This window comes from Venturia canescens, chromosome 10 (assembly GCF_019457755.1).
Source record: "Venturia canescens isolate UGA chromosome 10, ASM1945775v1, whole genome shotgun sequence".
Lineage (NCBI taxonomy): Eukaryota > Metazoa > Arthropoda > Insecta > Hymenoptera > Ichneumonidae > Venturia > Venturia canescens.
This window is the reverse complement of record NC_057430.1, coordinates 6,036,396-6,048,753: the sequence shown is the minus strand read 5'-3', so window position 1 is coordinate 6,048,753 and position 12,358 is coordinate 6,036,396. Positions and strand designations below refer to the sequence as shown.

The following is a 12,358-nucleotide window of genomic DNA, read 5'->3' as shown; positions in this document are numbered from 1 at the left end:
ACGAGTATTTAAGGGATTTAGGCCAAAAGAGCTGAACTCCAACTCGATACTTTTACAACAAGTTAACAATAAGTTTATTTAAGAAGTTACAAATTCGAGGTTTTATTGCCTCGAGACCGATCGTTACAATTCTCGTCAAAGACTGTCGAATTTTGGGTTAGTCGATAATTTTATAGATTTGGGGGTTTTCCCCTTCTCGTGCGAATATAACCTAGATTTCCTTCTGGAAGTTTCGATGTTGACATCGAGGGTCGATGCGCTCGTTCGGGAGCATCGATATTTCATCATTGCTGCGTTTGCGCTGAGAGTGCTTAGTTTGTTTTAATGAGTGCGATGTACGGGCACAACAGATTTTTGTTAAGGGCGCGACTACTTTGAAGGAAGGGCTCTCCGTCGTAGAAAAATATATGGCGGAGGTACCCAGTGCAAGTCCGAATCCGCTAGCCGACTTGAAACCAACAGCTTCCATCGGTGAGGTCCTGGCCCTTATGGCCAAGGGGGCCGCGAAGTCCGATCCGCGTTCCGACTCTCCCGTCCCGAAGGATGAGAGGTATCGCGAGAATGATCGCTCGTCGCGTCGACCGGAGAGGTCGGAGCGACCGGAACGCTCGGAGCGGTCAAAGAGATCGGAGCGTACCGAGAGATCCGCGCGGCCGGAGAGATCGGAGCGTTCGGGCCGCCCCGAGCGCTCGGATCGCTCGGAGAGTCCGAGACCGTTGGGGATCCTCAAACGACAGGACGAGGGCCCGCGCCCTCGCTCCCAGTCGCCTCGTCGGGGGTGTTCGAACAGATATTGTTGTATGCGTGGGTCGGGTTGTGGTTGCTGTCCCTGGTCAAGAACACCGGATAATTACCGTAAGGGTGGGGGGTGTAACTTGCGTTACTGCTGCGCGTACGCGTACGGTTGTATGTGTTGCCCGTGGTCGACCCCCGTGGTACAGTATAGCCGTGAACCCCCGCGCGCGCCGTCCCCCGATGCTCGCACCAATAACCGTTCGTCTTCATCGCCATCTGAGTCTTTAAACTCTCAGGGGGCTCGCCGGCGGGAGCTGGCGAGCCCACCTCCGCCGCCGGCGATAAACGACCGACGGTCCGTGAAGTTTCAGGACGAAAGGCGGTAGAGAAGAAACCTCCTCCTAAATTGATTTCCGAGCTTAAAATCGCTCTGTCGGAAGTCGAGGAGGAAGTCGAAACTCCGGTGGTAAAATTGAAAGCCCCGGAGCTTGTCAACGGATCAGATGAATTTTTCTGTGATTCCGGTTCGAGTCTAAATTTCATCAAAGTCAAGGCGCTTCACGCCGACGTCCCGTTCGACGCGTCCCAATCGTGCGAATTTACCGGCCCGTCGGGTGAGAAATCGAAATCCTTGGGAACTGTCACTCTAACGATCAACGACCGGCCCCATACTTTCCATGTGGTGAAGGAATTTGTCACAAAAAGTAATGGGCTGCTCGGTAGACCGTTTTTGTGGAAGGAAAGGGCAGAATTGTCCTTCCATCACCGTTCCCTCGCGCTGGAGAGTGACCCGGTGCGTCCTTGCCCCTTTTTAACGGGTGATACTCAGCCGTGGCTCTCGCGATCAAACAAAAATGTCTGTCTGATCCGAGCCCGTACGCGTCGTCCGATAGCTTTTGCGGTTACGAACCCCGAGATGAAAGAGGGGTACCTGCCGCGAATCGAGACCGAACCCGGATTATTTATCGGCGATGCATTAGTGTCGCAGGATAACGGAATAAGTCATGTGCTCGCGATTAACACCCTAGATCGCGACGTGGAAATCGAAGTTTCGCCTCAGGAACTATTGCCGTTTGAATTGTACCGGGGTGACGTAGTCTCGGGTAGCGAGTCGTCTGACGACGATGCCCCTCCCCCGGTCGATCGCGTCCCTGCGATTATGAAAGCCTTGCGTTTGGATACTCTGAACGAAGTAGAGCAGAAGTGCGTTCAGCGTATCGTCGAGGAAAATCCGATGCGGTTAAAACTCCCCGGCGATAAGCTACCCTGCACGAGCCTCGTGTCTCACAGGATCCCGACGGAGAACGATCTGCCGGTTAACACCCGTCAATACCGGTTTCCCTCCATTCATCGAGATGAAGTACAGTCACAGGTTGACAAGAAACTCGATAATGGGATAATCGTGCCGTCGCAGTCCCCGTACAATTCTCCGGTATGGATCGTACCGAAGAAACCCGACTCTCAGGGTAGACCGAGGATGCGGATGGTCATAGATTTCAGGAAGCTGAATGAGAAGACTATCTCGGACGCCTACCCCCTGCCCAATATCCTGGATATATTGGACCAGCTGGGGGAGGCGCAATACTTCTCGACCTTCGACCTGGCGAGTGGATTTCAGCAGATCCCGATGGATCCGAGTGACAGCGCGAAGACCGCTTTCTCCACGATAAATGGCCATTACGAATATGTTCGTATGCCAGAGGGTTTAAAAAACGCTCCGGCTACCTTTCAACGATTGATGGATACAGTACTGCGTGGCCTTCAAGGTGTTGAGCTGTTCGTATACCTTGACGACATCGTTGTATTTGCTAAATCGTTGGAGGAACACGAAACGAAGGTTCGACGGTTAATGAATCGCTTGGAGATGGCGAATCTCGTGCTAGAGCCGGACAAATGCGAATTCCTGAGGAAGGAAGTGTGTTATCTCGGCCATATTATCGGCCGAGAGGGGTTGCGCCCCGATCCCCGGAAAATCGAAGCGGTCCGACACTTCCCGCAACCCACTACTGCCAAAAATATCAGGCAGTTCTTAGGGCTCGCGGGGTATTATCGGAGGTTCATCAGAAACTTCTCCGGTGTTGCCAAGCCGCTTTCTGACCTCCTAAAAAAGGGGGCAAAATTCGATTGGGGATTGGCGCAGCGGCGGAGCTTTAGAAAATTGAGGAAAGCTCTGTACTGCGAACCCATCCTACAATATCCTGACTTCGATCGTGCTTTCGCGCTCACCACGGACGCGTCGGATTATGCGGTTGGGGCCGTGTTAAGTCAAGACCACGATGGTTTCGACCTACCAGTGGCCTACTTCTCCCGTATACTCCTCCCAGCCGAGGTGAACTATGGCACGACCGAGAAAGAGTGTCTCGCGGTCATTAAGGCTTTGGACCATTTTCAACCGTACTTGTATGGACGGAAGTTCAGGCTTGTGTCGGATCATGAGCCTCTTAAATGGATCGGTTCTATGAACGACCCAGGTAAGAGACTCGTCCGGTGGAGACTGGCTCTCCAGAATTATGATTACACGTTTGAATATAAACCTGGAAAGCTTAATGTAAACGCGGACGCCCTTTCCCGTAACCCTGTATGTGCGATATCTTCATCGACCGACACGGACTCGAGTGAGTCGGAGACGGAGGGTAGGCCGACAATGGTACTCCCTATAGATAGCGGGAAGCGTCGACCGGTCCCCGCTCCCCCAGTAGCTCGTCCCGCGCCTCGAAACGCGAGGTGCCCTGACCCGGTCAGTAGCCCGATAGCCGCCCGCACCCGACGTCAAACTACCGGTGGTGGGGCGACGGCCGCCCCGAACTACGCTGAGTCGTCCGAGGCTAGCTCGGGAGAGGAGAAACGGCCCATACAAGGACTGAGTCGTAGTATGCTCCTTACCCCTCTCCTTCCCCCGAAACGCATCCTAAAGAGGCCAACGAAGCCATCAGCTGTGCAGGCAGCAGTCGGTGCGTCTAAGGTTAATAATAATGATGGCTCGGAGGCAGTGAGTACCCCGAGTCACGGACGCCCCGCTCCTGAGACCCTGGTGTTGGTGGATGCGCCGCCGAGTGATTCCGAGGATAGCACGGTCGTTGAGGAACTACTCCCGAATGAGAAGCTACGTGAGCCCCTTCGAGTAACGTTTGAACGATTCGATGAATCCCTACGGGCTCTCGAAGAGAAGTTCAACGGTTCGGGAACGGGACCGGACTGTGTCGAGATCGACCTACCCGACCATGTATCGGATGGAGCCGAAGTTGACGAGGAGACCCGTGAGGCTCTCTCGGAGATGGATCCTATCCAGGGTAGGGACGATCGCGTATTAACGCAACGGTTGCAGAAATTAACGCAGCGCTTCCGGGAAATCCCGGAAAGCGAGCTGCTACGTAGGGTCAGTCTGACGGGGCCTAATGTGTCCCGTACGAGCGAGCGAGACAGCGGGGTGGACGACGAGAGCGATGCCCTAGCAGACCCTGTGGCGGCCTCAACGCTCTTGCACGAGTCCGTTACAGAGAGAGATAGTCGGCGCTCCGACCCCTTCCCGCGTCCCTCGCTCGGCCCACAGGCCTCTCGTGACGCGCTGGCTCCCGAGATTCGTCCCTCGCCCCCGCGCGCTCCAGTCACTGAGTCTCCTCAGCTGGCCTCCCCCCCTCCCCGAGCCTCTCCGCTGGCACACCGACGGTCAACGAGACTGTCGCCTGTTGCGGAGAAGGAGGAGGTAGGGAACCAAAATGCCTCACAAGCGTCCCCACGTGGTCGGACGTTGCTAGGCAACGTTGGCCTCTCGAATAATATGGAGGCTCTCGCAGTGACGTATGAACCGTACATGGATGTATGGGACGTTCCAACTCCAAAGACTGCCGCTCCCCCTGAAGTAGAGACTCGCTCCAATATAGTGGGAGATCGTGAGAGTCTCACGTGTAAAATGGATAATTACGTACACTTCATCTCTTCCGACGGCGAAGTGGTCACCCCGATCGGCAGGCTTCTGCTCGATTTGGGATTAATTGACCCAGTCGCCTTGAGGGATAGAAACCTGGCGGTCGGCCAGATTGCCCTAACGCGATCCGGACGGCGCAGGATTTTCAGTGTCGTAATTAAATCCAAATACTACGATCGCACTGATCCAAAAAATATATGGTGCGGGCTCAGGGGTTTGGAGCGAGAATTCGATCGTTTGAAACTGTCGTCTTTCCGTATTTCTAGGCACGGCGATTTTACAGACGAATTGGCCCCCGAGCAATTAATCTCGATGATTCAGTCCTTATTTGGGAATAAGGGAATGAACATCGCGATTTGCTATGGGAAGGCCCAGATACCTGCCCCGGAATGGAGGGAGGGAATAATAAAAGAAGCTCATACGAGCCTTATAGGTGGGCACAAAGGTGTGACCAAGACCTATAGGCGCATCCGGGAGCGCTTTTACTGGCCCACCCTCAAAAACGAGGTGCAGAATTTCATTCGTAGCTGTAAAGGGTGCCAAGAGCAAAAACTCGTGCGGGTGAAAACTCGTGAACCGATGCTAATTACCGACACTCCCGTAGATACCTTCGACAAGGTCTCCCTCGACACAGTAGGGCCACTGCCCGTCACTCCTCACGGAAACAGACATATTTTAACAATGCAGTGTGGCCTGTCGAAGTATATAATGGTAGAGGCGATCCCCGACTTAAAGGCGGCAACTATCGCCGAAGCGCTAGTCCGTCGGATATACAATGTCCATGGAGCCCCTCTTGCCATTCTCACGGATCGAAGTGCATCGTTCATGAGCGGTTTACTGCACGAGATTTCTCGGTTGTACAAAATAGCCCATATAACTACTTCGGGCTATCGTCCTCAAACAAATGGGTCGTTAGAACGCAGTCACATTGTCTTGACGGAGTACATTAAGCACTACGCCAATAGCTGTGACGATTGGGATCGATTACTGGGGTATGCGGAATTTTCCTACAACACCAGCGTACACGAGGCGACGAATTTTACGCCGTACGAAGTGGTGCACGGGAAGGTTGCCAGACAACCAAGCGAATTCCCGTCCGGGGAAAAATTAGCGACGTACAGCGCGTTCGTGTCCAGCCTAATAAAACGATTAAGCGAAATCCGCGAAATTGTGGGGGAAAACCTAAATCAGGCGAAAGAACGCGCTAATCGGTGACCAAGTATACGTTCTAAAGGAACCGAAGAAGGGAAAGTTCGATAGACAATACCACGGTCCATACACTATTAAATCCATTACGGATAAACACAATGTTATTCTCGAGGCATCCACCGGCGAGCGGTTCGCAAAACATGTGGACAAAATTAAAATCGCCTATGTCTAGCCGCTGGTCGATGTGCCGGGAAACCAACGTAGGAACTAGTATCGTACGTTAACGCATGAATGTCTTTTCTAAAAGAAAAACAGCATAAAGATGCTAGGACTCGTGTGCACGCTGCTTCTCCCCGTCGGTGTACTCCTTCTCAACCCGACGTCTGAGAGTTTATACCGCGTCAACAAGTTCGACGGCAATGCGGGCCTGTACTACGAACATGAAGGCCCCATACAACTACAGCGTGCAGACTGGAGGATAACCCTTCACATCGACTATTACAAATTCATATCATCTGTTCCGAACGAGCTCGCGAACATCGAGCGGGTCGAAGAAGAGTGCCGGCGATACAACAGTCGCTTTGGGTGTGAACAATTGCTTCGGAAAGCCTATATACTGGCCCGGCAGAACCGCGCACACGACGTGGTTGCCGAGCTCTGGGCGATTACCGGGCGGCAGGACATCCGCGTCGGTACACAGCCGCTCAAAACTATCAAGAAACGCGCGGCGCCGTTCGGGTTTGTTGGGAGCATTAGCAGGTCTCTTTTTGGTACCGCTACCGAGGAAGTCCAGTCAAATCGATAGACTGTTTGCGGACCAGAAACGAACCATCCACCTCCGCGATAAACAGATGCACATCGTGGATGCTAAACTCCAGGACTTGCATAACGAGCACGTCGCTGAAGTCCAGCGCGTGAAAGACGTTTATCGTTTTGTCGCGGAAATGCACGCAGAATTGCGCGAGCTAGCTAACAACACCGCCATCGCGCATTATAATCTAACGATCATCGATTACGGCAACCGTGTTATTAATCAGATCGACAATTTCATCCGCGCAGGCGAGAAATACATCTTGATAATCGGCTCCGCGATAAACGGCCGATTCGATCCTAGCGCGATTTCCCGATCTCAGCTCCTCGATATTGCACACGAGGCTCAAGCACATGGGGGCGGATTGGAATTCCCGTACCCGGTTCCCTATTTACGACCAGAAAATCTAGTGCATCTCGCGCGTACTGATATCCTGTCGCAAGAGTCACGGGTCATCATTATCGTCCGTGTACCACTTTTGGACCACTCGGTATATGATCTTTACCGAGTCATGCCGTGGCCGGTGCCTCAACGCTTTCACAATGGTAGTGGCTCCGCCAGCGTTGCCCCTTCTTCTCCTTACATCGCTCTGGCTAGAGACCGCCGGACTTTCTTCCTCGCGGACGGAGAGTATGTGACGCAATGTAAGATAAGCGGGGAACGCCGGCTTTTTTCTGGTGGTATACCGGTGCTTGACGTCACCACGGACGTGTGTGAACTCCGAATGCTCTTAAGTCCATCTCGAGACGCGTTGCATATGTGTGACATACGCCTACATAATAGCCCCCTCGAATATTGGAGCTATTTACCCACTCACGGCGGATGGCTATTTTCCATCACCAATACCATCAAGCTCCGCATCGCATGCCTACACGGCCCGACGCAAGAGATCCCGATGAGCGGGATGGGAGTGCTGCAACTCGAAACGAACTGTGTGGGAACGACACCAACGACCACACTTTCGGGCCTACGTACATACACCAGCAAGAATATATATTATTACGAGCCGGGTATTACGTTGAATATTTCATCGGTCGCTCCCACACTGGATCAGCACGGGTTCGTTCCCGAGCTCGGATCTTCGTTCATGCATAGCGATAAGGAGCGCGCCGCGAGCGGTAACCCGATCCGTGGAGATAAGGCCGGGGAGTCGTTGCTCGCCGTGGAGAAGGAACTGAGGACCATCGGCGAGCATAAGAGAGAGAAAGAAGAACAGCACTTTCTTACTCTGACCAGCTTCTTCGGCCAGGCAGGATTGCTAGGCTTATTCATCGTCTACGCTTCAAGAGGTTGGCTGTCCTTTTTGCTCTTAGGGGCATGGAAGCGGCTATGCTGTCGCGCAAGGAAAACATCGACGAGGGTGGAGCGGGCCTTCCACTCCACTCCAGATATTGGGCTTAGCCTTTCTGCACGTGTCGACGGACACGACGGGGAGGGGGGCAGCTCGACGCCGGCCACTCGAGCCGAGCTACACAATAGCCTGCCCTGTATCCTCTACACCCCTCCACGTCACGTCCCTCGCCAGGAAATGTGTGTGTGACAAAGTGGCTCGGACGAATTCATTTACGCCCGAGTCCTCGCGCTGAAACATCGCCTTCGCGCGTGCTCTCTCATTCCAAGGCATCAAAACCTTAACCGCGTTCGAATAATAAAAAAGTATAAGTGCAAAGTGGAATTCGGCCGATTTTTGACAATCGAATTGGACTTAGACTCCTAAAAAAAAAAAAAAAAAAAAAAAAATATTTTAAATAATAATAAAGAAAAATAAAAACGCGCGAAATTAAAAAAATGCAATCTATCGTGGCGCGTTATGTTCGTCGTTCCGAGTGCCCAGTGTGCGCGTTCCCAGTGGATGCTTCTTGCGACCTATTGGAGTGTGTGTGCGCGTTCCGTCGCCAACGTCGGCAATCCGGTCTACCGGACTGGTGTCCCTTCTGCGACGCGCCCGGAGACGACGAACACACGTCGCGTTGCTTCCGAAAGTTCCGCCTGTTAACGTTCGTGGAGGCCCAACGCGTGCCGGGGGTATTGAGGCACGCGGGCTGTTCGCAGGACACGGAATTCGCGGACGCTGCCGCGAAGGCGGATTCTATCCCCGCGGCTCGACAGTTTGTGATAACGAGCCGCCCCGCCACTTCACCGGAATCAGCAACCCCGGATTATTCCCGTCCCGGCCACTCTCGAAGATTATCTCCCGGCGTGGAGATGCGCCTGGAAGGAGCGAGGGTCGCCCCGATTGGCCCCACCAGCCTCCCCGCGCGTTCCGCCGCTGCCTGCCCGGTCTGCGGGAAGGCTCGCGGATGCCCGGGTGTCGCCGCGTGCTTGGAGGGACGAGTCGCGCGGATGTTACGTCGAAAGGGAAGGGTCTCGTGCCCCCTGTGTGCAATCTCCATACAGGGGGAGGACTTCGCGAGACACGCCGGCGGGTGCCTCACTCGCTGGGAGAATCGGGGTAAAGCCACGCAGTCGGCGCCCCAGAGGAGCTCCCAGACTCCCACGAGCGGGCCCGCTGCCTCGCCGGTAGTCACCGCTGCGCCGCCAGCAATGCCGCGCGCGACAGTAGCATCGGTTGGTACTACGCGACCCGCCGCACCGACCATGCACGACACTACGCTAGCCCTCCAAGCCAGGGTGGCGGCACGGCAAGCCGCGAGCCGCCCCACACCCGCGCCTGCGACCAGCACGGAGGCCCCAACTACATCGGCGCGTATGGAGCAGCTGGGCGAGCTGCTCCTCCACGCCATGTGCAACGAAGGAGGACCAAGCACCGCGGAACTGGGACAACTGACGTCCGTGCTGCTGCGGAAGATGCGGGAGAAGTAGCGTCGCCGCAGTGCCTAAGTGTTTATAATTATTATCTCTGGTATCTACTCACTCCGTCACGTTAGTATGTATTAGTATGCGAGTTCATTCTCCTTTTTCTGCTCTTTATTTTCTTTTCACTTTACTCTCTCTGCAAATACCCTTTGATCATTTTCACGTTCGTCGAGGACGACGAAAGACCCCTAGGGGGGATGGGTGTCACGTCCCGCGTGCATTAGCGCACAACCGCGGGGCGTGACGACGCTCGCGAGACTTGGCAACAGAGCGACCTTGGCTCGACCTCTGTGCGTCGCCTCGTGCCGTCGCGAGTTGGTGGCCCTCGGAACCCGCTGGTTCAGCATCGCCTGATCCCGGGTTACCGAGGAGGAATATCCTTGGGTACGACCGGGTGCTGACGGCGCGAGAATATCATGCCGCGACGATCGCTTTCGAGCAATCGTCGCCGTGGCTGATGTTCTCGGGCCTCAGTTCCGTTTGCTCGTTCTAGACTCTCGGTCGTCCCCTTGGATAACTCCGTAAGTTAGCCACTCGCGGCGGTTAAGTAAACTGGACAGTAGTCTCAGTGAAACCCTATGTGACACTCATGTAGTTCAAAACACGAATGCACGATGATTTATAAGAAGTTGTTCGATCTGTTCTCTCGAAACTTGCTTCAAATGAGCAATTCATTACTAAAGGTTATAAAAAAAAAACCATTTCAAACGCAATGAATAAAAAAATGAATCTGTTAAATCATGGTAATGCGTGAAAAACGTTTGGTTCAAAGGAACAAAACGTGGTCAAATAAATGCAAAAGTGACGAGTACATCGGATGACGAGTGAAAAAAATTCAAAACATAATGGTATGTAAAAAAAATTACGAAACCAACTGTAAATAATTTCAACAAAACAATTAAGAAAAGCTTTCACAAATCATGAAAAAATATTATATTAAAAAAAATACAAATCTGTAATTATATTGTAAAGGAAAAAAAAAATTCAAATAGGACGTGAGAAATTCATTCTTACGGGAAGCACCCGGAACTTGAGAAAGTTCAAGTGAATCAAAAAAGTTACCATCTGAGTTATGTGCAGCACTACAATTTATGGCATCAATCGGAGGATAAGTATTTTATTAGTATATAATACATATTTTCCACAATATGAAATTGTTCTGAGAAACGTTCAAATCCAAAAAAAAATCGCATCGAAGGTAAAAGTCATTTGTTACTCTATGGTGGCAGAGACTTACTTAGAAGAAAATCGATTCTTCTCAGACTTTCAGGATCCCCTGGTATTCACAATATTCGACGTCGATTTCGTATCGGTACAAATTATGTTTAAATATGTGCTAAAAGTACTTGTCCGGCGCATCACTTTTCATTCAAATTGCTCATTCAAATAAAAATCAGGGCTCTTCTAGATCTAATGGATCACATCTATGCGTACAGAGGGAAACAGAGGGAATCAAGAGACTCGGTAGAGTCTCGGGACAAGTACATTGACAGCCCTGTCGTCTGCTGGCCCGAGCTCGCCGAGACTATCTTTTCTCTGAATAAAACGATTCGCGGTGGTGGGGGTAAAATTGGCATGTCATTTTGTTCAATTACCAAACTCCTGAGTCATCTGAGGCTTTGAAAATTGAACTGGAGATTAATTAATAAATTCTCTTTCGATTCCACCCACAATCAGCATGATCGGTGGCGTAATTGCTGAGAAAAAACTTTGCACAGGCTCAAGATTATGCAAAAGTTACCAACACATTCTAGAATTTATGCGTCTATATTTACAACACAATCAAAAACACTTTGATGCTCTCGAGTTTCTGATTGGTTGGATCTGACGACATCCATTTTTAAACGTTGTCATTGGTTGTTAAAATTAGTTGTTGATGATTGGAAATCTAACGTCAACTTCAGAACGTAGCACACGGCGCAGCACAGCTGGTAACAGCAGTCATAAATTCGATCGATATACATATAATAATGTACAAACCATGTGTCAGTTTTTGATCGTATGAACAGAGTTTCGACATTACGAAGTACGTGCGGGATCAATAAAAAAATAATTTTCGTCATCTAAAGAAGTGCATGTTACTATTTATTTTGTTATTTGTGATATATTAAACCGGTATCAAAGCGGCCGCGTAAATGTAGTCTGTGATGTGTGTGTGAAAAAGAATATAAAAAATGCGCGATGCATATGTCAACGAAACTTTTCAAGATTTCATCATTTCGTTCGATTGGAAATAAGTGTTAACTGAAATAATCCTTCAATTAAACCAGAATACGAGAAATATTGTCCAGTGCGAATATATTGTCAGTGGCGTGATTATATATCATGTGTACAGAGGTTATATATACGAATAAATAGAACAAAAATACACGCAACTGTTAGAATGATATTAGAAACTTTAATTGAATAAATGTTTTCTAATTTATTTCTTGTGTCGTCATTATTTTTAAACATCCCCATATTTTGCTTGATATTCAGTTTGGCTCTGCCCTCTCCGATCCTTGTTTCCACCCCATCAGTTTGCAGCGGATCGATTCATATTATCAATTCGTTCCCTAATATGTGTCCTATGATTTTCTACTCCTTCATGATGATTGTGCTAACATGATTCGAGAGGTTTCTAACCATGATCTTGAATTACACATTTTGTAAATCAGATTTTCAAAAAAACATCTGGTCTTGGTATAGTGTGTAGTTATTCTTTTCCCATTAGGTCTGTCGAGTGATAAATTTGGAAACTTTTCCAGAAAGCCTTTGGATGCTTTTTTTGCTGATGATATGAAAAGTCGTATCTTAGGAATGCGGTATGCAAACACAAATTTTGATAACAAAACTTATAGAATGACATGTATGTTGAGTATTTCCACTTTGCAAACTACAAATATGGAATTATTATAAAAAAAATTCACTCCGATAAGTCT

At 50.5% G+C, this 12,358-nt stretch overlaps 1 protein-coding gene across 1 annotated transcript; it reads left to right on the top strand.

Moving 5' to 3' along the window:
• Positions 1-6,660: 6,660 nt before the first annotated feature.
• On the top strand, positions 6,661-8,021 carry Iris (iris). The gene is made up of 2 exons (XM_043429775.1): positions 6,661-7,679; positions 7,934-8,021. The coding sequence occupies exons 1-2, from the start codon at positions 6,661-6,663 to the stop codon at positions 8,019-8,021; spliced, it is 1,107 nt and encodes a 368-aa protein (XP_043285710.1).
• Positions 8,022-12,358: the final 4,337 nt, after the last annotated feature.

What these genes read in the sequence shown, in the direction of transcription:
- Iris (XM_043429775.1), top strand. Translation starts at nt 6,661, where the DNA reads ATGCACATCGTGGATGCTAAACTCCAGGACTTGCATAACGAGCACGTC. An exon ending in CCCACACTGGATCAGCACGG is followed by an intron (nt 7,680 to 7,933) that starts GTTCGTTCCCGA and finishes TTTTGCTCTTAG; the next exon opens with GGGCATGGAAGCGGCTATGC.